The following is a 27355-nucleotide window of genomic DNA, read 5'->3' on the forward strand; positions in this document are numbered from 1 at the left end:
AGCCTATGGACTTAATTGGGACCACTGGGACTTTCTACCCTAGTAGGCTTTAGCCAAAAAGGTGTCAGGTCTCCCCAGCTTCCTCTCTTAGCAATATTCATTCACTCTACCTTGAAGGATATCTCTGTGGTCATGGTGAACCCATGGGTGATGACTGGTTCCTCTTCTGCGGTCCGTCCCTTCCAGCAGTCCAACTCCACACAGCGACAACCAGACAGGAGCACTTGGCGATACATCTCGACGGAGGAGTTTCCAGCCAGCTGGCCAGCTGTAAAACGTCAACGAAATGAAGCTCAAACTCCCACAAAGCAAGGAAGACACTGGTGGCTTCCTAGAAAAGCTCGTCAATGATAGGAAAACAGAGTTCAAGACCTTGAGCAGTTCTCAGTCTTTCTTCTGCCTCAACATACCAGAAGGTAGTGGCACAATCCCAAATGGAATTGTGGCTCCCTAGCAGTGGTTTGGGGAAGAGAGAATAGGAGGAGAGCATTGTAACAATAACAATAACTCATGTTTATTAACTGCTTACCATGTGCCAATTATAGTTCTTTGGACTTTACGTCTATTACTACATTTAATCTTCATAAAAATCTACCTGGTATAACTACCTTTACTTTTTTTTTTTTTTTGCTGTACGCGGGCCTCTCACTGTTGTGGCCTCTCCCATTGTGGAGCACAGGCTCCGGACGCGTAGGCTCAGCGGCCATGGCTCACAGGCCTAGCCGCTCCGCGGCATGTGGGATCTTCCCGGACCGGGGCACGAACCTGCGTCCCCTGCATCGGCAGGCGGACTCTCAACCACTGCGCCACCAGGGAAGCCCTATCTTTACTTTTAAATGCTTATTTTCTGATAATGAACATGGCATAGAGCATTTTATTTGCCTAAGTTTCCAAAGCTGGTAAGTGGAAGATCAGGATTATAACTTCAAAACTCAGTCTTTTAATTCTGACCCTCCCTATGAAGGGGTATTGTTGACAGGCTATTCTATTATATAAGTCAAACCTTCTGTCATGTTTGTCCAAGGCACAAATGCTTAGGATAGCTAAATATTCTCTTAGAAAAAGTGAAATAAATTTGTAGGAATAAATTTAAATTTGACAAGTGAAGTATAAAACTTACAAGACACTGTTAAAGAAATTAAACAAGACCTAAGTAAACGAAAAGATATCCCATGTTCATGGAGCAGAAGACTCAAAATTGTTAAGATGGCACTACTCCCCAAATTGATTTACAAATTCAATTCCTATCAAAATCATATCGGGCTTTTTTTTGCACAAATCGATAAGCTGATCCCAAAATTCATATGGAAATGTAAAAGACTCAGAATAGCCAAAATGATCTTAAAAAATAAGGAAAAAGTTGGAAGACTCACACTTCCCAGTTTCAAAACTTAGCTACAAAGCTCCAGTGATCAAGACAGTGTGGTCATATATATGGAATCTAAAAAAAAAAAAAGGTTCTGATGAACCTAGGGGCAGGACAGGAATAAAGACGCAGACGTAAAGAATGGACTTGAGGACACAAGGAGGAGGAAGGGTAAACTGGGACGAAGTGAGAGAGTAGCACTGACATATATACACTACCAAATGTAAAATAGATAACTAGTGGGAAGCAGTCGCATAGCACAGGGAGATCAGCTTGGTGCTTTGTGACCACCTAGAGGGGTGGGATTGGGAGGGTGGGAGGGAGATACAAGAGGGAGGAGATATGGGGATATATGTATATGTATAGCTGATTCACTTTGTTATAAAGCAGAAACTAACACATGATTGTAAAGCAATTATACTCCAATAAAGATGTTAAAAAAAAAAAAAAAAGACAGCGTGGTAGTGGCATAAGATTAGACACATAGATCAATGGAATAGAATTGAGACCCCAGAAATAAACCCTTACATTTATTGACTTACAACAAGGGTGCCAAAACAATTCATTGCCAAAAATCATCTTTTCAAGAAATGGTGCTGGGACAACTGGATTGCTAAATGGAAAATAATGAAGTTGGATCCCTATCACATCATATTAAAAAAATAATAACTTGAAATCAATGAAGCTCCTAACTGTAAGAGGTAAAATTGTAAAACTCTTAGAAGAGAATGTAGAGGTAAATCTTTGTGACTTAAATTAGGCAATGGTTTCATAGATATGACACCAAAAGCACAAGTATCAAAGGAATAAAATAGATAAAATTTATCAAAATTAAAAACCTTTGGAAGCAGAACTGATATCCTCTAGTAAAGTGATAAGAATTGTAATAATCAAGGCACCCAAGAAATCTGAGGGCGGAAAGAGAAGCCAAGCTATTTCTGTTTCATTTAAGAAGTCGATGGAAGGTACTGATTTTTTGATAAGTTATTATTATTATTATTATTATTTTGGCTGCATCATGGGGCTTTCGGGATCTTAGTTCCCTGACCAGGGATTGAACCTGGGCCACGGCAGTGAAAGCCCTCAGTCCTGACCACTGCACAGCCAGGGAATCCCCTTGATAAATTATTTTTAAAAGATTAATAATAAATAAGTTTTGAGACAAGCCCAACATCAAACACACAAATGGAAGTTTTTGGTTTTCCATATTAAAGATTTTCTGTGACTTATACGTTATAAGCGTCCATCATTTTTTTTAGCAGTCATTTAAAAGATGACATATTGATGAAAACTGTCAAAATGACTGAAATGGATAAGATCTGTCCATTGGAGACACACAGGACAAAGAAAATGGGATTAAACCTATTGGCTTAATTTTATTTTTATATGCATGTCACAACATCCGATATCAGCATAACAAAAGGGTGACATTTTTCAGTTCTATAGAGCCCTAGTAAATGCACTGAAAGGCTGATTAAGTAGGTTTGCATAATCACTTTTCTTTACTGGAAAAAATAGGACATTTTAAATACACAAGTGTTTGCAAAAGCAGAAATGCTGACAAAATAATCTAGAAAATTCCTGATGCTAGATAATCAATTTGCCATTTAAAATGCTTCAAAGTTTGTTGTAATAAAGGTCTCTGCTGCATAAAGGAAAAATGGAGAGTGGTAGTGAAGGGGAAAAGATGATCATTTATATGTTATTCCTAAACTTAAAGGAGGGCTACTTTAGCTAAAGAAGTGAAGAATTCAAACAATTATCAGGTTAATTCTTTAAAAATGCTAGCTCCTTCAGACCACTGCACAGCTATTCAAGAGTGGAGCAGATTTTCTTGTGTACTACCTAGGAAATTGTTTAAGTGTATTACTGACTATATCCAATAATGTGAAATTTCATTAATATTCTGTTAAGTGTTACTAACTTCTGAAAGGGAATTGCCAGTAAAGAAGTTGCCAGTAAGCAAGTTGCTTCAATCTAATAATAGATTGAAGGTAGAAAAATACCTAACCCACACTAGAGTGTTCTGTCATAAAAGATTCAAGAAGTTTCCAGAAACATTTCTTTGGATTTGCTTGCAATATATATATATATAATAGAAGCAATTTGATGTACTTTTTGAATGTTGATCAGTTAATGTTTTGAAAGAGATGGTAAGGCATGGGGTTAGAGATGGAAATGATTCTGGAAAAAAAAAAGAATGGAAGAGGAGGGTGTATATGTGTGTGTGTGTGTGTGTGCCTGTGTCGTGTTTATTGTCCAACATCTAAGCCCAAAAGAATTCCTCTAAGGTAAATTTGTTCATTATTAAAATGAATAATCTGTATTAGAAAAGAAAATCTTCCAAAGAAAGCATTAGAAAACACACATTTATCCATAACTGTCTTATTGCTTGGAATGCATATTAGGTTTTCTGTATGTTTTCCTTCATTTATGGAGATTTTTTCCAAATATGTGAATTAATATTCGCCACTACTCTCTCCTTTTCTGCTTAAAGCCTCAAAGCTGGTTTATTTTTCTTCCCTAAAATTCCTAACTCCTCATTATTATATCCCATCCAACCATTATATTTCCATTTGATTAGATCCAATAAATAAAGCTTCTGGGGCCAGAGGATTGCCACAGGTTGGGATTAATGATATGTCATGAGTCCCTCAACCCTTGTTGTTTCTGAAACTAGTATCTGGCATCACCTCTGCCTGGCTGTGAACACCCTCTGGAGTACATTACAAGCCTATGATTGAACTTTGGAGCTGAAGCTCCATCTCAGATTAATTCATAATACTGCCCCGAGTCAGAGCTCTGCAACTTCTCACTTGACTGCACTCATTTTGGGCAGCTGGCTTCATTCACTTGAGTTTGTCTCAGATTAGTCAAGGCATCCATGGATGGAAGAGACCAGAAAATTGAAAATCACAATCCGTCTATTAACATAAGCTTCTGAGAAATTTCTCATCTTGTGGAGTGTGATGATTAATTGCCTATATTTATATTTATCATTATTTATTGTCTTCTCTTCAATCTTTAGGGTAAGAAGTTTCCAGATTGTGAAACTTTTGTTAATTCAGTGGCTTTCTTCAATAAACACTGTCTCCTTCAATAAATGGATATGGGAACCATTTCTACTTGCTTTCAATGCTGTGAAACCAACAGCTACACTTGAGGGAACTATGCAAAATACAGAGGATGTGTTGTTCATCTTGACCGTCTCTAGGGCCATCAGTTTGATCTGATCTCTCTCTTCTACATTATCTGTCTGCTGCCCCAGTAAGACTGTGAAGGTCTTTTTTTTTTTTTATTATTGAAGTATAGTTGATTTACCGTGTTGTGTTCATTTCTGCTGCACAGCAAAGTGATTCAGTTTATATATATATATATATATATATACACACACACACACACACACACACATTCTTTTTTATATTCTTTTCCAGTATGATTTCTCACCATGAACCTCTTTTGAACATAGATCCAATTGCCATCGGATGGCTTAGGCAAGTGGGAAAAGAACTTTAAGCATATGCCTTACTGATTACAGGATATATTCATATTCTCAAATATTCTCTGTGGGAGGTAAAATACTGGCTGCTTTGGATACAAAAATGACACAAGACATCTTCCTTACCTTACCATTTAGGTAAAGAGGCAAGTACAAACAAAGGAGAAGGCTCTTATGTGCCAGGGAGTTTACACCCTCACTGCACTATTACACTTCTGGCTGTCATTTCTTTCTCTTTTTCCTTGCCAACAGAATAATCTATTTAGGCTCTGATATGCTTCAGGGTCCGCTCTCCAGCCCTGGGATAAATCTTAATTCTTCTCAGCCAGTCACAGTGGTTCTGTGGTCCATGTTGGTACTTATTGTAGGGCATTGCTGTATGGTGTAACTCTGGGCTACATCTAATAGGGTGTAAAGGAAAGTCTGCTGGGTGAGTTGGGGAAAACCTCACTCATACAAAGGGCCACAAGATGCGGATGTTCCCTGGGCCACATGTGCAGCTTATTTCTTATGGAGGCAATGCTCAGGGTGCACAGTCATCTTGAAACAATAAGAGGATGGGACTTCCCTGGTGGTCCAGTGGGTAAAACTCCATGCTCCCAATGCAGGAGGCCCAGGTTTGATGCTTGGTTGGGGAACTAGATCCCACATGCATGCCGCAACTAAGAAGTCCTCATGCTGCTACTAAAAGATCCCACATGCCACAAGTAAAGATCCCACATGCTGCAACGAAGATCCTGCATACCACAACTAAGACCCAGCACAGCCAAAATAAATAAATACATATATATTTTTAAAAAAAAGGAAAAGAAACCATAAGAGGAGCAAAAAGATAGAAAGCATCTGGGTCTCTGATGACATCAATGAATTCCTGATTTAATCAATACTCAACCACTCTGCTTCTGGATTTCTTGCTGTGTGAGGTAGTAAATTTCTTAATGTTTAAGCCATTAAGTAATAGTATCCTCTTATGCATAGCCCAAAATACCCTGGCTGTTTCAATTTACTTTCATTTTCACATGAAGAAATTAAGGCTTAGAAGACTTAATTTACTTAAAGGCAAATTGAAATTTGGTCTGTTTATTTGCTAAGCTCAACTTCTTTCCATTCTACCACCCAACTTTCATAGGTCTGTGTGTGCTTTAAACCAAAAATAAATTATAAAAAGTTGCATATGCTAAGGACTAAATGAGTAGGAGAGATGTAAAGGGAGGGAGTGACACTAAGCTTGGGTTGGTAGTGGATTGCCAAGGGAAAAACTATACCTTAAGGTATAGGAGAGGAATTGAATAATCAGATAGTTTAATTCATCAGAGGGATAACTAAAACCTCCAATCTAATGTTTTACTTCCCAAGCTGAATAAAAATGTTAATTATTCAGAGATATGTCACTTTGCTTTTCCTGAGTATATGGAGCCATCATCTCCCAAATGGTTTAGAGTATGGAAAGATTTATGAAGAGCTGAAAAAGTGTAATTGAAATGAATGCACACTGTTCAGTCCTGAGACAATCTTGTTTTGAGTCATAAGGGTAGATTCCTCAAGGAAAAACAATAACTTAAACCGTAATCACTACCTGATGTACTGCCAAGTCTATCCAAAACCCTAGAAAATGACCATCGTAATTAAACATCAACTCATTTTGTGCATGTATTTCTCTCAGTGATTGGATTTTATTTTTCCTTCTGAGTGTCTTGATAGTCAACAAAGGGGCAATAATGAGCAGAGAAATAGACATAATAATAAAAATGCATTGCTAAATTGATTGGTTTTTATACTGTATGTTTAATCTTTATGGTCCCTTTGAATGCTCAAAAGAAAACATTCCAAATAATGAAGTTCTCCTTATTTGAATTTAGACTGGCATTTCTCAGGAATACTTGTTCTTAAAATACTCCAAGAAAGTACCTAGCGTGGTCATGACTAGGGGAGGAGGGTTGATCATAACCTTAGTGTGAGTGAATCTGTAAGCTTTTTTTCCCTATATTCGAAACATACTGCAGTAGATGCCAACCTTTGTTTGAATCTAGCGTTTTAAAAACTCATTTGAATAGGAAAACTTTTCTTTTTCCACCACAATACCCCTTCCGTGAAATAATGTTTCTGTAGAAAATATTTCTACTTGCTCTGGAACTGCTTGTAAAGTATAAAATCTAACTCATTTTCTAGGTATTGATTTTAACATTTAACTGGATTTTATCGGGTTATACCTTGGTTATAATTTTATTTTATAACATTCTTAATAGGCTTTGGGAAGTTTGAATTTCTATATTTTAGATGCTTACCCAAAGGTCTCTGAGAGATAAGAGTTCTGACTCTCTATAATTAAAACAAGGACACTAATAATATCATATGAAGTAAAACCAAATTTTACCTGTTAGAAGAGGATTTTAGGCAAAACCTCAGGAACCTATATTAGAATTTATATTAATTTTTAAAATTAATTATATGGAATTCTCCTTAGTTCCCCTGCAGAGATTTTGACTGGTATTGGGACAAGGTAATATTGTAAGAATGGAGATTTACATAATGCAAACCCTGGTATGAAAATATATGTCTCAGAAACGTGAGGAAGATAAGTTTAAAAAAAAACCTTAAAGATCAGAACATGGTCTAACATAGGTAACATAGCTTTAAAAATTGAATACTTAAAAAGATGTGAATACTTTTAAGTATTACTAGAAATACTTAAGAAATTTAAAAATACTATTAGAAATTTAAAAATTGGGGAGAGAGTTGGTTTAGTTGTACAGAAATTTGGAGACAGCTCTTTGAGTTCTTTCTTCAGCAAAAAGTAGAGTGGACCGTTCTCTTTTATAGTAGCTGAAAGCTCTACTTTCTGAAAACTATTGGCCATTAATATGGTAACACCCCAAACCCAACTGACACAATGGAGCCAAGTTCAGTACCATATTTGTGCTGACCAAGTTAATCAGAGGGAGGGCAAATGAGTGACCCTGGAAGAAATTAATTGGACTAAAAGTCCTTAGTAAAATGCAGTTAAAAAACAAAAAGAACTGCTGAGAAAAATTGAACAGTATTTTGTAGTTCTATTGTTTGTGTTGATATTGAACAATTTTCTTGGAACTATTATTGTGTTGTCAGTAAAACAAATGAGTAATTATGTATAATTTGCTAGGTATCAAGATTGATACAAAAAGCACAGCTATAGAATCAAGAATTTAAACTGGAAGATAGGAGTAGAAATCTTTATGTGAATTCTTGTGCCTTAACAAGAAGAAAAATGTATCTTTTCTTGATTTGTTCACTGAAATGGTCCAGAAACAACATTCCATAGCACAGGGTTCAAATTGCTGTTACCCATATGCGTATTTTTTCACACTAAAAGGAACAAGGGATCATTGGGGGAAAAGTCTGATTCCATGCGTGGTGCAGAAAGATGAGACTGGAAGATCTTTATGTGCCAGAAAACAAGGACATTCTTCAAAGATCAATGGGTCATGTCAAGAGGAGAGAGAAGCCAGCCTAAAAAATGTTTCCACTGACCAAAGCTGAGACGATTTGAACATCAAAAGGAGAATAGTGGCTGTGGTTGAGTGAACCTATGTAAACTCTGAAAACTTTGTCCATAATGATATGCAAAAAGGGAAAAATTAACATACTCTGGAAGAAGGTAAAAAGAATAGAACGTATATATACCCAGTCAGTCTTGTCATTCAGTCATTTTTGTATCATTGCCTGATTTGTTATATGGCAAATAATACAGATACTAACACAAGTAAATATATTCATTTTTGGACTTAAAAAAGACTATTGGTAAAATTATTGCATAGTGTGACTTCCAGATAGATAAAACAACACGCAATGTCCAAAATTTAACTGAACATATGTTTAAGTATTTTTAAGCATTTTGGGGTCCTAAGTACAAGATAAATGCAAGATTCAATCATGTGTCAAAGTCTTTAAAGTTATATTTCTTAGGGTCCTATCAAGTCAAAGATCTAGACTTTTACTTGAGGTTCTATAGACCTCCTCAAACTTGGATGAGAAAAAAGATTACATCTTTAACTCAAATCACTATGTGCAATTTAACATTCTCTTCAGTTATGAATGTAGGCCACAAATCACTGTAGTACTAGCAGGACAGTGACTTCGTTACCAGCAGGAATCACAGATATTTTCATATCATATTCCAGTTGTTGCAAATATCACACGTATTACTTATACAATTTTTAAAAATTGTGTTAATAAAATATATACAATTTTATCCAAATTTGTTTTTCAATATTTGATCAAAATATTTCAATGGAAGTTTTTCCTCTTTAATTCTATGTACATTATTTTATACGTTTAACATTCTTAGAAGGGTCCATAGGCTTCACCAGACTGCCAGATACATCAATGCTACCGAATAAGATTAAGGACCTCTGGGAAGGAAAAAATCCTTTACAAATGCTTAGCAATTTGAGTGGGAGCTGCAAAATTTTTGTAATAAGTCTAAGAAACTGAATCCAAGAAAGTGGGCTAAGTGGACACTCTCTTCTTGAAGCTATGAAACCTGTAGTAATTTTAAAACAGGTTAAGGGGCTTCCCTTGGTGGCGCATTGGTTAAGAATCTGCCTGCCGATGCAAGGGACACGGGTTCGAGCCCTGGTCCAGGAAGATCCCACATGCTGCGGAGCAACTAAGCCTGTGTGCCACAACTACTGAGCCTGTGCTCTAGAGCCTGCAAGCCACAACTACTGAAGCCTGCGTTCCTAGAGCCTGTGCTCTGCAACAAGAGAAACCACGACAATGAGGAGCCCGTGCACCACAACGAAGACCCAATGCAGCCAAAAATAAGACAAACAAATAAATAAATAAATTTAGAAAAAAAATAAAACACGGCTAAAAATATTCTGACATTCCTCCCATTGAGAGCTGTGGTCTATGTCCCTTACCTTGAAGCTGGGTAGGTTTGTGACATTTCTGACAAATAAAGAACCTTGAAGCTGGGTAGGTTTGTGACATTTCTGACAAATAAAGAAAGAAGTGAAAGTATGGAACTTCAGAGGCTAAGTGCAAAAAAGGGCAATTAAGCTTCCTCCACGTTTCTTTGGGACACTTGTTTTTGCAGCTGTAAGCTGCCATGTAAGAAGTCTACCTACCCTGGGGCTGCCATGCTGTGAGGAAGCCCAAGCCACATGGGGAGGCCAATTTTAGGCAATTAGGTCAGCAGTCTTAACTGAGCCCAGCTGTTAGGTCACTAGCCCAGGTCCAGACATGTTGGTGGTGAAACCTCCAGATGATTCCAACAACCAAGCCTTTTGTGTCACCCCAGCCATTCACTTCCCAGCTGTAGCCCAAGACACCAGGGAACAGAAACAAGCCATCTGCCCTGTGTCCTGTCTGAATTCCTGACATATAGAATATGGTCAAAATAAAATGGTGGCTGTCTTATGTCCCTGTGTTTTGGCGTGATTGGTTATACAGCCAAGAGATGAGAAGAATAGGGTTTAGGATGAGCCAGACACGAATCTAATTAGTTTTATAGCCTGAATCTCTCTTAGTAGGTATGTAGTTGAAACAAAACAGGCCACAAGTAGCATGAGAACAGTCCGATTTTCATGAAGAACATGCAAGTTGCAGTTCAACTGCCTGTAGAACTCAGAGTATATGATTCTGACAAGATGGTCTCAGATGATATGGAATCATCCTGAAATAGCTCATTCTAGCTGTCCAGGGGCCACATTGCTATCTCTGTCCAAGAGTCATTTCTATTCTAAGCTATTTTTCACCAAGTGTGGGATACCAGGCTAACGCTGGATTCGATGCTAGCACAACATACATTTGTGCCTAGAGAAATGGATCCCCTTAAGGAATTCAGAAGACTGAACTGCTTATTTGTCAGATGGCTGAACCCTGTGAAATTCTCTTGAACACTCTCATGAATACCTAGTGCCTGGACCTCCCTGCCACTATGTGCATGGCATTGCTGGTCTATCCTGCCACACAAACCACACACCCCTAGGCAAAGAGCCATAAGCACATCAAAACCTCCCTCAAGGCACGGCAAGTACCTGTAACTTACAGATACCAAATGAGACCCCAGACTTTGGTTGCATTGTGGGTCTTAAGGTCTGGCAATCTTATATTCATTTGGGTGATGGACTGTATGAAGCAAGAAAGTGATAAGGTTTTGAAAAGTCCTTTTTTTTTAAACCAGTAGGTTTTTCTTTTTTTTTTACAAAGTCTTTCTAAGGCTGGTAATCAGAGAGTATTCTGCAAGAAATGTATTTTGATTATAAAAACATTTTTAGTTTATTGAGATTGGTATTTATTAAAATTTTTATTCTAAACTATATTGAGATAATATATATTATATATATGTTTTAATATTTTTTTTCTATTTAACAATCTACTAAAAACCATGGCAGTGCTCAGTTTAGGGTCAAGTTAGGAAACGCACTCCTTTATCATAATATTTGCAACAAAGTATATATAAGTTGTCACTCACAAAGAAATTTGTTTATGTCTAAAGCCCTGTGCACCTGAGCAAAATTATTAATTTGCCTTGAGTGGAAGTTATTTAGGGAAGAACTTTCCTGTAGATGAAAACAGTCCAGAGAACTATGTGGCTTTATAAGTGGCTTGAAGTCTATTGAAGAAAGAATTCAGTTACGCAAAAATTCCATTGGTCTGAAGATACCAGACATGAATACATTTTAGATGACATGAAAACTTAGGAATAGATGTGAAGAAATGATATTGTTGCTTGTGGGTGGAGCCTCTGGTCATGGAACCTCAGTTCTCAGAGGTTTTTCACAGGAAGTGAAAGGAAATATGCCTCCACTTCAGAACAACAGTAAGCAGAGGTTGGTGACATTTGGTGAGACTGGATAAAATAATTGTCAAAGAACTATGAACTCATACCTGTGAGGTAGGTGTTGTGTGAGGAATTAATGAAATAGTGAGTAAGTGGCTGAGACATATCTTCATTCAAATCCAGTTTCTCAGGTGGAACGACTCCATTTTCTTCTCCACTCAGATAGCGCATAAATCCATCCACTGATATCTGTCCTGGAGGAAATGAAGAGTTAAGAAGAATGTGAATGTATTATTTTCATGGGTTTCTGGCATCATGTTGCTTTAACTTTTTTTTTTTTTCCAGAAAACTCTGGTAGCATCCAAGATGGAAGACAGTAGCCCCAATTGCAATTTAATATGGATAAACAGTAGTCTAGGATCATGCTATTTCACTACATTTATCTCCAAATGCCAGAAATAATAGAGGAAAATGTAGTTACATGAGTATCACAGACTTTCAGAGGAGTTAAATACCTGAACACCGATCTCCTGTTTTTAAATATAAGAATGCTTATCAACTTTGCGTATGGACAGCAAAATGTTATTAGTGCCTATCTCTAGGTGATAGAATTAGGAGTGCACTTCCCAATGTTCTATCATGAAAATATGTTACTTTTATAATTAAAAGAGTTATTCACAAGTGGTTTTATTATTTAAAATAAAGTGAAAATGTTTTCAAATAATGATTTTTTATCTCTAAAACAGAAAATAAAGATGACCATACTGGGGAATAAAAATTTGAATGCTCATAAAAAGGAAGGTCTTTAAAGTTCTTATGACTTTACTTCAAATGAAAGAAATATGACTCACACTTTAGTTAGTTTATTCAGATTGTATTTAGAATTTTTCTTTTGTTGTAATCTTTCTGAGGTGACTAATACTAAATACTGAGATAATTCTTTATTAAAGTGAATTTTATGTAATACATAGAAAGGGCCATCTTCATGATTTTGGTTCATCATCACAGTTTGTCTCTTCAACCTTAACAATCAAAGCCACAAACAAACAAACAAACAAAATAAACACAATCACCAGTGCATTTGTGAGCAGTAAAGATCTTGCTAGTAAATGTTAGAGGGAAGTAAGTTTTTTTCCTTGTTGAAAAAGTTTTGTATTAATATAAAAGTGGTATATGTTTATGGAAGAAAAATTAGGAAATAAGATGAACAGAGAGGAAAAGTAAAACTTTTCTGAACATGCCTAACTCTTCCTTCAGAGACAATTACTATTAAAATCTTGTTGTATATGCTTCCAGAAAAAAAAAAGTGTGTATGCGTGTGTGTGTGTAATTCTTTTATGAAACTGCAATCCTATATATCTGTATATGATTTAGAAACGTTTGTTTATATTAACTGAACAATATATTATGAACACTGTCATATAATTATATAATATTTACATTTTATATATTATAAAATATATAGCCATCACATGACTAAGTAATATTCCATTATCTTTGGAGTTGTCTCTCATTTTTCACTAGTATAAATGACATTGTATGGAATACTCTGGTAGTTGAACCTCTGTACAAACTTTTAATTATTTCCTGAGAATGAATTTCCAGAAATAGAATTGCTGGTTCAAAGACTATGCATATTTTTAAAGCTTTTACTACACATAACCAATTTGCTTTCTGTTAAAGTTCTAGCAATTTACTCTTTCACCAGTGGTTTGCCTTCTCTTCACCCTTATGCCAAACTCATACGTAAAAACACGATATCTAATAATTCTAATTTTTATTGATTTGAGCATTATTTATTCTTGAATGGTAAGAGATGTGTCATCTGCAAATGGAAAAGCTAGCACTGACTGTTTACCCACAGTGTAAATCTTTTTACATTCAATAAGTTTCTCAAAATAACTGATGAGTATGTTCCATAATTCTGGAAACATTATAGCTAAATCACCTTTAATATTTTCCAGGAATAAATAAATAGAAAGAAATTTGGTTACTGGCTTTTGACGAGTGGAGCTGTATCTTACAAAAAGAAAATCTTAGAGATGCCATAGTTTATACCTCCAAATAACCATCACCTACCAAGTGATGGTTCCAATCATGCTGTCATTGATGAGAACACTTTGGTTATTGCCTTTGAAACCTTCTTTTGAAATTCATTTATGGTGGAATGCATATACTCTTTCAGACTGGTTTCAATTTTTGGGAACAAACCAAAGTCAGTGCCTCTTAGGGCCAAAGTTATCTCAATAGACAGCTTTCAACAATATTTTGGAGCATAAAACATTTAGAGATAAAGTATTTTTTTTAAAAAAATCTAATTTCTTCATCGTCTTCCTTTTCATTCCTTTTATCGGTAGGAATGAAAATCATAGAGCAGGTATACAAAAGATGAAGATCTGAGATGCTTAAATTAAGCTTTAGAAGCCAGGTGGCCCGTCCTCTCGAGCATCAGTGTTACTGGAGTCCCGGGTCCTGGGTATTTCCATGCTTTGGCACTCGAGAGCTGGCACTTTTTAAAATAGAAAAATGGGTGTTATTTTATTTACTTTGTTGTTAAGTGACTTTCAGTCTTCTGTTTGAGGTTTGGGGTGATCCTTCGTCTGCATTGTGGACAATTATCATTTTACTCTGATTTATCGCCATCTTGTCACCTTATTCTCAAATGAGTGTCTATTCCTCCCTCCCTCTTTCCTTTCCTTCTCCCGTCTCTTTACCTTCCACTCACTTAACAAACATTTATTGAACGCCTGCAATGTGATGAATACACAAAAAAATAAAGCAGAGCAAAGCACAGACTATGCCTTCAAAGAGCTCATAATCTAATAGAAAATAAGACCATTCACCCCTTGAACAGCAGGCATGCGCTCCTCCAGAGCAGGATGTATGTTTCTATCTTTGTCATCCTTGGAATATACCACAATTCTCTGTGCACTGTAGCTGTAAAATCAGCACTTACTTTTGACAATTAGTGATTCAAAAGAGAAAATAAATGGTTTTGAAACTGGGAGATCACTAAAGATGGCATAATTTTGATTCTTTTATCTGATTAGGTCAAATCATATGAAATTATTAATATTTGGTGTTTTTAACCTATGCAAATGACAGTTTCATACATCTCAATTTCTAACCACAGCTGTTCCTCAAAGGACAGGCAATAAATGCAAGTGGCTTTAGGGGCCAACAAAAGAAAGTAATGTGACTCCTGGAATAAAGTGTACCGAAGGAAAACTCACAAGTATATGCTCCTTCTAAAGGCATGCAAATGACAGCAATACAATATGGTGTGACCAAGACATACCATCTTTATGGTGCGGGTGAAGGCTGTGTTTGTGTCTGGTATCTTGGGAATAAATATCCCTTGGTGTGATCAGCAACTTTTAAAAGCAATTAAAACAAAACATATGCCAATATGGCATGGATGACAAATTAATTCTAATTTTAGCATGGATTTCCATTATATTGTCTCTAGTGCCTTCCGGGCACTTGTGTTGAGAAAGATTCTGAGCCATGCTTGTGAATAATTTTGATGTCGGTCATGGAATGCATGACAGAAAAGTGGCGGTATGCAAGCTATATATTTGTTATTCTCAAACCAGGATATTATAATTCAGTTATGCTCTGCAACATGCCAAAGAACATGTGTCAAAATTTTATTTGATTCATTAATGAGAAAATCAGGATGATGACAAACCCATTTCAAAGAAGGCTATGGGATATTGATACATACATATATGTGTGCCAGCAACCCCCCAAACCTATTAAAATATTGCTAAATTGAATATAAACTTGCTTAAAGTCCTATAGGTCAATTAATATAATCTTTGGGTTACCTTCTCTACCTTTACTATTTCCTAGGAGTCAAAGATTTTAACAGAGTTTTTAGCATAGATTAAAATTAGTAAAAACAAGAGTTAGGTGAATCAGTGTTTGTAAGCTTTATTTACAATTAATTATATCAAATAATTTAAAAATCCCCAGCTGAGGAATTTACCTAATTTTGAATAGGAACAATATATGAGTTTGGAGGACAGTTCAGAATATGATTGTAGACTGCAAGTAGGCAGAGCAACTTTTCAACCCCAAAGCTTGCCTTGCTAACTAAAGGAGCAAATGTGCAAGACTTTTGATATATCAAATGACTAGGCAGAGATATGTCAAAGTCAAGAAAAGCCAATGAAAAAGTAAAGATCAGGAGTTGGAGGTTTATAAGTTGCAAGGCATCAGCTGAGGGGTCAAGAGTTCATTTGCAAAAATGTAGATGTTTTTGGCATAATGAATTAGCCTAAAAATATAGTTCTGACCAGTAAAGGCTTTTGGACGAAAACAGACCCTTAGAGGATTTTTCTTTGTTGCATGTAACCTACAGCTGGAATACTGTTGCTGCTGATGACTTAAATGCATCAGTACTTTTCCACCAACCCGTCACTGTTTTTGCGAAACTGCTTACAATTTTTTTTCAGGTCCACTGAGGCACATAGAAAAATGAAAAGCCTTGAGAACTAAGATGGGGAAAACACTGTTTTTCTAAACCAGTCAATTTAGTAACAGTACAAGAAATGCGGCTTCCATTCCTGCCAGCAGTAATTGATCAGCGACAAACTCTTCAACCACAGGATGAAAAAACTAGATGGGCTCTTATGTCTCTTTCAGCTCTAAAGTTCTATGAATTCAAGTGGTTTTATATACTCTGGATGATTACCAGCTAAATTAAAACAAAATGTCCATATTAGAATGAGATTATGAAACATCAAACCACAATTACAAGCAATGGGATGATTTTCTGGAATAAAAACAGGAAGAAAAGTTAAGTTCAGAAGGATAATACCAGCTGACAAAGGCTAAAAATAAAGTCCCTTCTATATTTTCTTAATAAAAGATTGATATGCTTCCAAGTGGACATGCCACTCATATAAAGACACCTAAAGATCTTTATAAGCATTTATATTATTTGAACCACTTAGAGCCAAAGTAGGAAAAATATGTCTCAAGGAATGGAGAAAACACCACTCTATGAAGCTTTTTCATTCAAAAGAAGTTCTAGTGTATGCTGAAAAAAGAAGGCTGGTGATCAAATGTGAAAAGATCTGACTTCAATGGGGAGGAACCATCTTCAAAGGGATACGAGAAGAAAGTGGCATGACAAAATGATGGTCCCCAATGGCCATTTATATGGCTTGTCATTCTTCAGCAATATCTTTGCTGCAGAGAAACTCTCAAATGTCAGGTAGCTGTACACATATGCCATGGCCAGGAACTGTACCTCTGCCTCCTTCTGCCTCTCTCCTTCCCCTGGGGTAGATGATGACTGAGGCTCCACTTGTGTCCTCTTGAAAATGTCAGGAAGACAAAAATGTGAAATTTTGTTGTGACAAAATGAGACCTCCCAGGGATGCTTTTAAATCTTGCTGTATATCCAGGGACATACAGCTGGATGCATTTCATGCTTACAAGTGCATGCCAAGGCCTTTGAATATAAACTGGGGAACAAGCTACTTCCTTGTCTTCTTTAAACCTGGGACCATCCTATGGGCCTTGGGAACAATTAATTTATTTTTATATTTTTGGCTGTGTCGGGTCTTAGTTGCAGCACGTGGGATCTTCGTTGAGGCATGCGGGATCTTTTGTTATAGTGCACGGGCTCTTCGTTGTGGTGCGGGGGCTCCTCTCTAGTTGAGGCACATGAGCTCAGTAGTTGTGGCGCATGGACTTAGTTGCCCTGTGGCACATGGGATCTTAGTTCCCCAATCAGGGATCAAACCCATGTTCCCTGCATTGGAAGGAAGACTCTTTACCACTGGACCACCAGGGAAGTCCCAGGCCTTGGGAACAATTAAGAAGAGGAGGATCTGTGTCCAGAAAAGGGAGCTCTGGAGAACAGAATGGAACAGTCTAAAGAGGTTTATGGACTGGTTCTCCCATTTTCTCAGGTCCTGACCCCTTTTATTAATTGACTTCTTGAAACCTACTTCCAACAGAACTTTCCAGCTTGACCTCATGTTCCAGGCATCTAAGAAAAGATGTTTCAGCTTAAGTCTCTCCAGGAAGAAGACACAGTTATCTAAACCTCTTTGCAATATGTTCAGGCACAACTGTTCTCCCAGTTTCATTTACTTGATGAAGCCTTTCCTAGAGTCTTATGACCTAATCCAATTTAGATTAATCAATTAACATTTTTTAAAATTCTATTCTTTGTTGAATCTCTTTTATTTTTTGTAAACTGCATCTTCCTCCTTCATAGTTAGCTTTTCATTTCAGTGGGAGCACATTTGTCAGTAGCTTCCTGAGAAAGCGTTCCTGAGTGTTAAGTTTTTTGAGCCTTGTACGTCTAAAAATGGCTTTATGACATTTGCATTCTTTATTGCTAGTTTATCTGGGTATAATATTGTAGGTTAAGAAAATTTTCTTTTAGATTTTTGTGAGAAAAGTTGCTTCATTGTCTTTTAGCTTTTAGTGGGCTGTTAAGAGATTTGAAGAATTACTATTTCATCATCCTAAAAATATATGTGGCCTGTTTTTTTATTTTGTCTCTTTGGAAATTTCTAGCATCTTATTAAGTTCCAGTTTCTGGAAACTTCACAATGATGTGCTTTGGTATAGGTTTATTTTTATCCCCTGTGCTGGACACTCTTGAAGCCCTTGTAGTCTGAAAGCTATTATTCTTCTATTTGGAACATTTTCATAAATTATCTTGGGGCTTCCCTGTGGTGCAGTGGTTGAGAGTCCGCCTGCCAATGCAGGGGACACGGGTTCGTGCCCCGGTCCGGGAAGATCCCACATGCCCCGGAGTGGCTGGGTGGGCCTGTGAGCCATGGCCGCTGAGCCTGTGCATCCAGAGCCTGTGCTCTGCAACGGCAGAGGCCACAACAGTGAGAGGCCTGAGTACCGCAAAAAAAAAAAAGAAAAAAGAAAAAAAAAATTATCTCTATGCTAATTTCTGTTCTCTTTCTTCTGGAATATTATTTGATCAAATTTTACATTTTCACATATTCTCCCTCCAATTTTTCATTTTATTTGTTTGCTCTACTCTCTGGGAGCTTTCCACACCTTATTTCCAACCCTTCTTTGAGTGTTTTGTTTCTGCTACACTCTATTTAATGTCTAAGAGCCAGTTTATGTTCTCTGACATTTCTTCAAAAAATAGCATTGTTATTTTTTCAGTGGTTCAATATGTTTTATTATCTTTCTAAGGATATTAATGATAAATGTATATTTAAAGTTTTCTTCTCACTACATAGTCATTGTTTTCCTTAAGGTTACTTTTATTCTTGCTTACTTCTACTTTTTAAGTAAGTTTTCCTCGTATGTCTAGTGATTTTTAATTGCCTGTTCATATTTCAAATGGGTGGACTAAAAAGCTGATTGGACTTTTCAAAGCATCTGTATATCTGAATATTAACATGCAAAGTATAAGAGTTAATAAGGCATCATTGTAGAGGGATCAGTCTTTGTCTCTTTGGAGTAACCCCTAATGTCAATACCTTTAGTTCTTTCTTCTTGAGCCGATCAAGTCCTGAGAGAAGATCTGTTTAATCACTTGCCAGGAAAATAAAGGCCTGGATGCCAGCCTTCCAGAGCCAAATGGGGGAAGGGGTAGAATGTTTATGATCACTTTATCTCTTTGCTTTCAAATGGTATCCCTGCCTTCACCAGGGATTGTGTTATCCTCAGACCCCCTGCTTTCTTGTCTCCAGAAGGGAAACCTTTAGTTTTCTCCCAGGTGGGAGACTATTCCTTAAACAGCTGTCAACCAACCCTCCTTATTCTAGGCTGTAACTCTAAACCTATGATCAGTTTCCTCAGATGTGTTATAGCTGTAAACCTATAGATCGTTGCCAAAATTGTGTAATTATTGTCTCTTACCCTATTATATCCTCCCTTGCCAGATTATGCCTTAAAAAAATACAATGCGATTTTAGTGTGGTTTCAAGAGAGAGTTTAATTAGTTGAATACGTCTAGACTATTCATTCTATTTATCCTGATGATCCATGGTTTCTCTACTATACCAGACTGCAGAATTGTGTTGATTAAGTTAAAAAAAATCAGATTTCACATGCTTTATCCTTTTGATCCGAAGGTCTTCTGCTATAGACCTGCTTTGCCTGGTCAGGGACTTATCGTGGATCTCTTTGGTTGTCTTTCATTCAAATCATTTTGGTGAGAAGATGCAGTGACTAATATCTCACCATAGATGGCACTATATGGATAATTTGTCAGTCAAGTTTTCCTTGCTGTGTCTTTTCCCAGGTAGAATGTAGTCAGTCACAGAGGCAGCCGGAGCTCCCAGGTATTTATCAGGCGGGAGTATTTAACAGACAAAATATCTCCTCCCTTATAATTTCCAAGACCCTCTCACTCTTCTCCAATACAGGCAGCGACACAGCACTCTAATTTTGTCTCAGGGAATGGAGGGATGGAAGAGAAGGGAGGACTTAAGAGTACCTTTTTGGCTTGGTTCTGAGGGCACTCTTCTACCAAGGCTTCCTTGTCCCCAAGCCTAGGGGAAGTCCCAAGTCCTGAAGAGAGAAGCCTGTGGCTCCTTTCTAGGAGATGCTCTAGAAAGTTCCAAGCCCTGGTGTTCCCCAGTGGCTGGAACAGAAGGAGAGTTTTATCTTTACTCTCTCCCTCTGCCTAGTCCCTGGCAGAAGCACTAATCAGACAGTATTAAATGTCTAAAGCCATCAAAATAGAAATAGGGGACTAGGATAATTCACAACAGAACAAATCAATCCTTAAACAATGAAAGAGCTGATTGTCCTTCATGACACTGACATGACAAGTTACCCGCCCTGTCAATACTTTCTCCTTCTAACATCTTTGCTCAGCAATGCTAGAATTTCTTTTGAAATTCACAAGTAAGAAGTTTATCTGATATAAATCTATAGCCCTCACCTTCTACCTAGAAGCTTATGAAAGTGACTTTCAATAAGGTTGTGTAACATAAGCTGATGCTCCTTATTGCACAGATGAGCCTGATGGCAAGTCCTCAGCACCAGACTCTCACATGATGCTTTACATGGGCTCTGTGACCAGGAAAGGGAAAAGGACAGCAGGGCATGGTCACAAGCTAATCTCTAAATAGAATTCATGGCACATTACTAAAGTGACTAGAAAGTTTTGAAAGTCAGGCTCTTTCTTGTTCAGTGTGTGTTTTTTACTGGGATGGTTACCTTGGAAATGACCTCATCATGGCATCAAAGCACCAACATGGAACTGATACCTCGTTCGTCCTAAAAGCAGATGTAAGGTAACAGTGGCGAAGTGCTAAAGTGAAAAATAATTCTGTGGAAAGTCAAAGAAAGAAAATGTGGCTGGCTGTGTCTACAAACATAGTACTTTTTAAAAAAAAAGAATGGATTCTGACTTGAAAGGAAGTATATTTATACGTGTGCAAGCAGGATGGTAAAGGAAGAGAGAGCCAGCCTTTGAAGAGCTTCATGAATTTAGTCTATCTCCCATATATTATTTTATAAACCTTTATATACTATTTACTATATGCAAATATTAACTCATTCTATCCTCATAATAACTCTATGAAGTAGGTACTACTTTTATGCTTATTTTATGGGTGAGAAACTCAAGTAGCTTGCCCAAGATCACATGGCTTACAAGTGGATAAAATGGGATTTGAACCCAAAGTGAGGCTTTGTGTTCCATGCCATTAACTACTATGCTATCCTGCTGTACAACACATCATCTAGTACTAGGAGAAGGTAAATCATAATCTTCATCATCATCACCATCATCATCATAACAGGAAGAGCTAGCATTACCTGAGCATTGACCATGTGGCAGGCACAGAAATCCTATAAGAGAGGTACTTTTTACTTCCCATTTTCAGATGAGCAAACTGAGGCTTAGAGAGGTAAGCAACTTTTCTAAGGTAACAGGGGGTACTCAGTGTGAGAGCTGGATCTGGAGGTGGTGCCAGGGCAACGGGAAGGCAGATGGTGGTGCGTGCGACTGATGATGTTTATCCACATAACTTTCCCAGCACTGGCCTGGATGAGGAACAACGATGATGAAAGGAGAGGATCCTGCCTATGTAGCCGTTGGCTTCAATTGAGGCAATGTGAATTAGTCCTAAAAATAGCCCTGAATGTGACCAAAGAAGAGCTTTTTCCCATGATTTACTTATCTCTTTAAAACGTGTGACTTTAATCTTTTTGTTAAAAGAAGCTGGACTCAGGCAGGACAAATGACCCATCTAGTAGAGGCGTGAGGATTAGCTCTTTGATTTGGATTTGTCTATCAAGATCTAAAATTCTTTTCCAGACTCAATTTACATTCTAATCTCCACAAGTAATTCAAAGGCACCCTCTAACATTTTTATTCTCCAATCCATGAGTCTAACTTGTAGGAAGAAAAATAAAATACCACAAAAAAATGTGTTATGCCAATGTGAGGACAACAGAAATGCTAAACAGAAAATATGACATTGTTTTGTGGGTTTTGCAAAAAAAAAAAAAAATGCAGGTTACCTTTTAAAAGGAATAGCCAAACACATGCAAATAACATCTTTCAAAGCCTGGAAGCACAGAGAAATCTTGACAAATTATGCCTTGGAAGACAGATGGCCTATAAATCCTTACAGAATCATCACACAGTTAGGATGGGCAAACTGAACAATGTGTCTGCCAGCTAGCATGGCCACCAGCCTCACTTTGTTGAGCCAAATGCCAATTAGGCAGGATCTGGCACTCACATGTTTGGATGTCACTGGGATTAGGTGGTTGAGAATCCATTCATCACCATTCAATCCTCAGTCCTAATGTAATGATACCAGGGCATGTTGGAAAGCTACTGGTCCAATGGCTTAGCACCTCCTAAAATCACTTCCAAGCACAGCTCTGAGAAGGTATTTCCTTGGCTCACATTTATTCCTGGTGCTTTGACCCTTCTGTGAGTTCTGCTAGACAGTAAGTGCAGATGGCTCTAATATCCCATGGCTCACCAAAATCTATTTGCCTGCTTACAGAAATAATCTATAAAATGTTCCCTTTTCAATTCTCTTTGCTTGGGCACAGACTTTCCTATTACATTTGCCAGTTAACTGTGTTTTTGTATAGTGTATGAACTTTGCTGGTTTCTTTGCCTATTTTAGCCACTTCTTTTCAATCCTGGAGTTAGTATATTCTATACGTGTTCTCAGGCATTATTATGTTATCTTAGGCTGAAAAGTCTCATGCATTCTTATTCCATCTTGATTGCAAAGCTGTTCAATTACCATAATTATGAACAAATACAAGTCCAAGATATCATGTAATAATCTCCACTAAATGAATATGTGCTCTTCTCAAAAGCCTTTGCAGATCAACCCCACGACCCAGCTGTCCTGGCTTTTTGTGGCCCTGTAGTTCTCCCTGTATTCAGCTGAACTTGTTCATGTGGTTTTGTGTGAAAGTTCTTAATAATAGCACCTAACTTTGATTTAGCACTTTCCTTTTTTCAAAGTATTCTCACATCTGCAATTTATTTACATCACACTGTTCTGTTTGGTAGGTGAGACAGCATTTTATTATTTAACAGGACAGATAAACTTTGACCCAGTGAGATTAAACAGTCCTTTTAAGTTGACATGGCTAGATAAAAACAGAATCCAGATTGGCACCCTACTCTCTTAAACATGGGCTTGGAGTCTTTTTCACTAGATGTATGTAACGGCTGATTGATCATTAGGGCTAGAGGTTCTCCGAGGGTAGGGAACAAGTCTGTCGCATTTTATTAGCGCACCATCACATTGTTCCATGAGAGGAGACCCTTCACAACGGTTCTTGACCATAACACAAAGGAGAGCAAAATGTTCTAGATCCTTAACGAGAATGTCATGTTCCTTGGGTAAGATGGACATTAGTTTTGCCCAGGACTGAGAGATGATGCAACATTTAATGGTTGCCTACCGTTCCTCATTCTCACCTCCTAAATTGCCCTACTGGTGCTACCTGGGATCACCTTTCAAATAAACTCTTTATATTTGGATTCTTCTCCCAGAGTCACTGCTGGGGGAACCTAAAGAAAGGTAAGTAGTGTAAGCAGATAGGTTAGGGGGAGTCCCTGGAGAAAGAGAACCAGGCATGGCTTTCTTCACATAAGAGAACCCATTTTGGTCTAAGCCATTTAGTGATCTAAGCTTGGCCACAACGCTTACCCTTGAACAGGTCTCAGGAATCAAAGATATTAAGGGAACAAAGGAATGCAGGAACAAAGAAAAGGCAGTCAAAGAGTAGTGCAATGATAAAGCAGAGTCCTAGTTCCTCCTCAAGGGATATACATAATAATAATGTATCTTTGAGTTCTGCAGGAACTAAGGCCCCCTCCCAGGTGGAAGATGGAATTGTGATGTTGACCCTCCTGACTTCAATCAATTAAAGCTCGGACTCTCTCGACTTTTGCCTCAATTTTATGCTGAATTCTCATCTGCTCTAGCCTCTTCATGAATATGCAAGTACCCTTAGCTTAAAACTTCCCCAATTTTGCTGTTAGGGGAGACCCTGCTTTAGAAAAGATCCCTGGTGTTCTCCTTATTTGCTGCAAGTAATAATCCTTACTTCTCCCAATCTTTGGCTTGGCTGTGTCTATTGGCTCAATACCCACCAAGAGGCGAACCCAGTCTTTAGGTAACAGTAACAACATTAATAAGAAGCATTTTGGACTCCTTTTCTACACGTAAGGTAGGGTGTTAGGTGAGAAATTTAATTTTTTCAAACATCCTCAGTTAAGTCTTCCTCTTAAAATGGTGTCATCCCTACTCTGCCGGTAATTTTGCTTTTGCAACTGGAGTCCTACAGACTGCAGTGGTTCACACAGGGCTCCTATAATCTCTATAATGAATGAATGAAATTATTGGTCATTCTCAGCTTCCCGACATTTCACCCATTGCCACAGTTCATTTTTCAGCTTTCCTGTGAAGTGTTAGGTTAGACAGTCTACCCCTCACCTCATCTGGCTTCCTTGTGGTCACCATATGTTTGCCATGGAGTTGATTCTCTCTGCATTCAATCAGCTTCCTTCCCGCTTATTTGGTGTAAAATCAACTATCAACAAAACTCAGCTCTGGGAAAAGCAGATGTTGGGGTCCAATGCCTGTGGCTTCCTGGCTTTTCTGCAGCACAGTGCAAGCTGCTAAGCTGTTCCTTCTAACTGAGCCATAGCCTGCCCCCTGCCCCCTGCTGGCAAGGGAAAAGGTGTAACAGTCAGTGATTATTAATGCTTTGTTCTGACGGGAGGTTACCTCTACGAGAAAATAGCCATTATCTGCTTTGTCCCATTAGTTCTCACCCACAACGGCAAGGCATCTTGGGAAGGTATAGTCTGATGAGGGAAAGAGGTTTTAAAAACACTCAACAGACTGGGGTGGATTATGCTACCAAGTTCACTCCTGAACCTCTTTAAAACTTGCATTTGTTTTTTACTATATATATATATGTTTGTTTGTTTGTTTTCCTGACTGGTTGTTTTCTGAACAAAAGCCATTTCAGCTTTGAATGAACATGGTTGTGGCTTTCTGGCTAGAGCTGTAATTCTGAGTGGACACTGAGGTCACAGAAAGAAAGGATGCAAGAGAAAAAAAACCAGGACTCCTGGGCCAGGCATTTGTTTTCCTCAAGCCCAGTTCCTCCCTCCTGGGAAAGGAGGAAATGCAATCAAGAAAGGAAATTCAAGGAAATTATCAAGCCAACTGATGAACAGTGAATTCATAATGGCTATCTTTTTTTTCTTTTTTTTTTCGGTACGCGGGCCTCTCACTGTTGTGGCCTCTCCCGTTGCGGAGCACAGGCTCTGGACGCGCAGGCTCAGCGGCCATGGCTCATGGGTCCAGCCGCTCCGCGGCATGTGGGATCTTCCCAGACCGGGGCACAAACCCGTGTCCCCTGCATCGGCAGGTGGACTCTCAACCACTGCGCCACCAGGGAAGCCCCATAATGGCTCTCTTGAAAATATTTTTTTTTCATTTTTGCCAGTCTCAAATACTTCAGAGAAGTCTATGAATAAACAAAACACAGAGTTAAGAGGAGCTTGGAATATACTCACAGATGCTAATGTCATTCTTCTTTGACCTTCCACAGAGGCTAACAAGTCAATAGGTGGGATTTAAATGGGATTGTAATCAATAAAATACTAGAGTGGCTTTTTGGCAGCTTTCTTAGTGTAGTAACTTAAGATATGAAAAGAACTGGCTACATCATACAGCTTTCATCTGTCTTTGTCTTTTGGGAAGAAAATCTATCTCATTTGAGTTGCCTTTGATCACTCATTTCTGTTCTTTTATTTATTTTATTGCTACACAGGTCATCTATATAAAAATATTTAAACGGATGCCACCTTAATGGTGAGGCAGATCATTAGGCCAGTGAATATCTCCTTCAGATGTGTGGTTTTTAAACTGAGCATCTCAGATCTCCTGGGGTTTGGGCAGAAGTGCCTGCAGAGAATGGGATGGAACAGGAGAATAAACAGGAGTAGGGCAGCCATCACCAGCTACAATGCAGGCTCTGCTCATTCAACCAAAACAGTGCTTCTAACAGTTCTTCCTACACATTGACCAATCCAATGAGACATTGTGAGAAGAAACAAACACAAATAAAAGGATGCTATGTCAAGGACAGTCTGAAAACCACTGCTATGGATGCAAATTGCTAACTTCTAAAGAGTTGACATTGCGTTTTTTGAGCAAGGCCTAATGGAGGGCTCCACGTGGGAGTCTGGAGTGGTGCAAAGAACTGGGACACAGAAAATATAGTCCTACTCTCAACATTGTCACTTAGCTGCCTCTTCTATCACCTGAGAGTTGGGACTAAATGGCTAAGTCCATTGTAGACAGGAGATCCTGTGATTTTGAGGCTACCAGCCAGGACTTCAGGAGTGGTAACAGCTAAGATAACATGTGACATGTTGGAAGGGATGAGCCATGGGCACAGCCCTTCCATTTTTTTTTTTTTTCTCTGAATGCTCAGCTACTCTGAACTTACCCATCTTTCACTTTAGATTCTGTTAAGGCCATTTATTGAGAAATGCTTGTCTTAGTTTTGGTTCTTCTAAAAGTAGGCTTTGAGATAAGGATTTGAGTGCAAGCAGCTTATTTGGGAGATAACCCAGAAACTAACAGTAGGGGAGTGGAGAAAAGAGAAGGGAAGAAAAGGCAGTAAATAAAGGGAACCTTATCAAGCAGGTTGCAGTTGTGGGAAACGGGCTCATTCATACATGGGAACTCTGGGAGAACGTGAAGAACACGTATCAGAAATGTCCCACACAAGGGGCAAGGAAGAGAGGTACTACCACCTGAGTGAAAATTACTCCTGGGGCCATGAAGTCCTGGGAACTTGTAGGCTGGCTGTGGTTGGGCTGAGAGAAAGTCCCAGAGATTTGCAGAAGATGCTGTTGACTGTGTTGGAACCATGTATGCTGAGGGATACAGGATAAGCACTGATGTTTGCTAGAACTGGTATCATCCCATTTTACAGATGAGGAACCTGAAGTTCAAGCAAGTCAAGTCACTTGCCTGAGGTTAACTGGCTTAACCATAATACAGTGCCAGTCTCTTTCCTTAATTACGGCATGTTTGATGTCTCAAGAATGCATAATACACATTAATAAAAATAATCATTATTTTTTATAACTTCTACCTAGTAAAGGGAAATGGTGTTGGGAAAATAACAATTTTTAAAACTCTATTAGGAAAATTAAGTGATAAAGTAAATAGTAAGATTCCAGTGTAAATCTTTACAT

General features: G+C 38.0%; 1 protein-coding gene across 1 annotated transcript in view; it reads right to left on the minus strand.

Annotated features, from left to right (window-relative positions):
• Positions 1-27355, minus strand: part of PLCB1 (phospholipase C beta 1) — a 680716-nt gene that overhangs the window by 154448 nt on the left and 498913 nt on the right. The window contains exons 10-11 of the mRNA XM_024764260.1: positions 11739-11885; positions 111-268 (exon numbers count right to left, since the gene is read on the minus strand). Of these exons, the coding sequence (XP_024620028.1) occupies positions 111-268; positions 11739-11885 (305 nt within the window). The remainder of the gene's footprint in view (positions 1-110; positions 269-11738; positions 11886-27355) is intronic.

Source organism: Neophocaena asiaeorientalis, unplaced genomic scaffold (assembly GCF_003031525.2).
Source record: "Neophocaena asiaeorientalis asiaeorientalis breed wild unplaced genomic scaffold, Neophocaena_asiaeorientalis_V1.1 scaffold400, whole genome shotgun sequence".
Classification (NCBI taxonomy): Eukaryota; Metazoa; Chordata; class Mammalia; order Artiodactyla; family Phocoenidae; genus Neophocaena; species Neophocaena asiaeorientalis.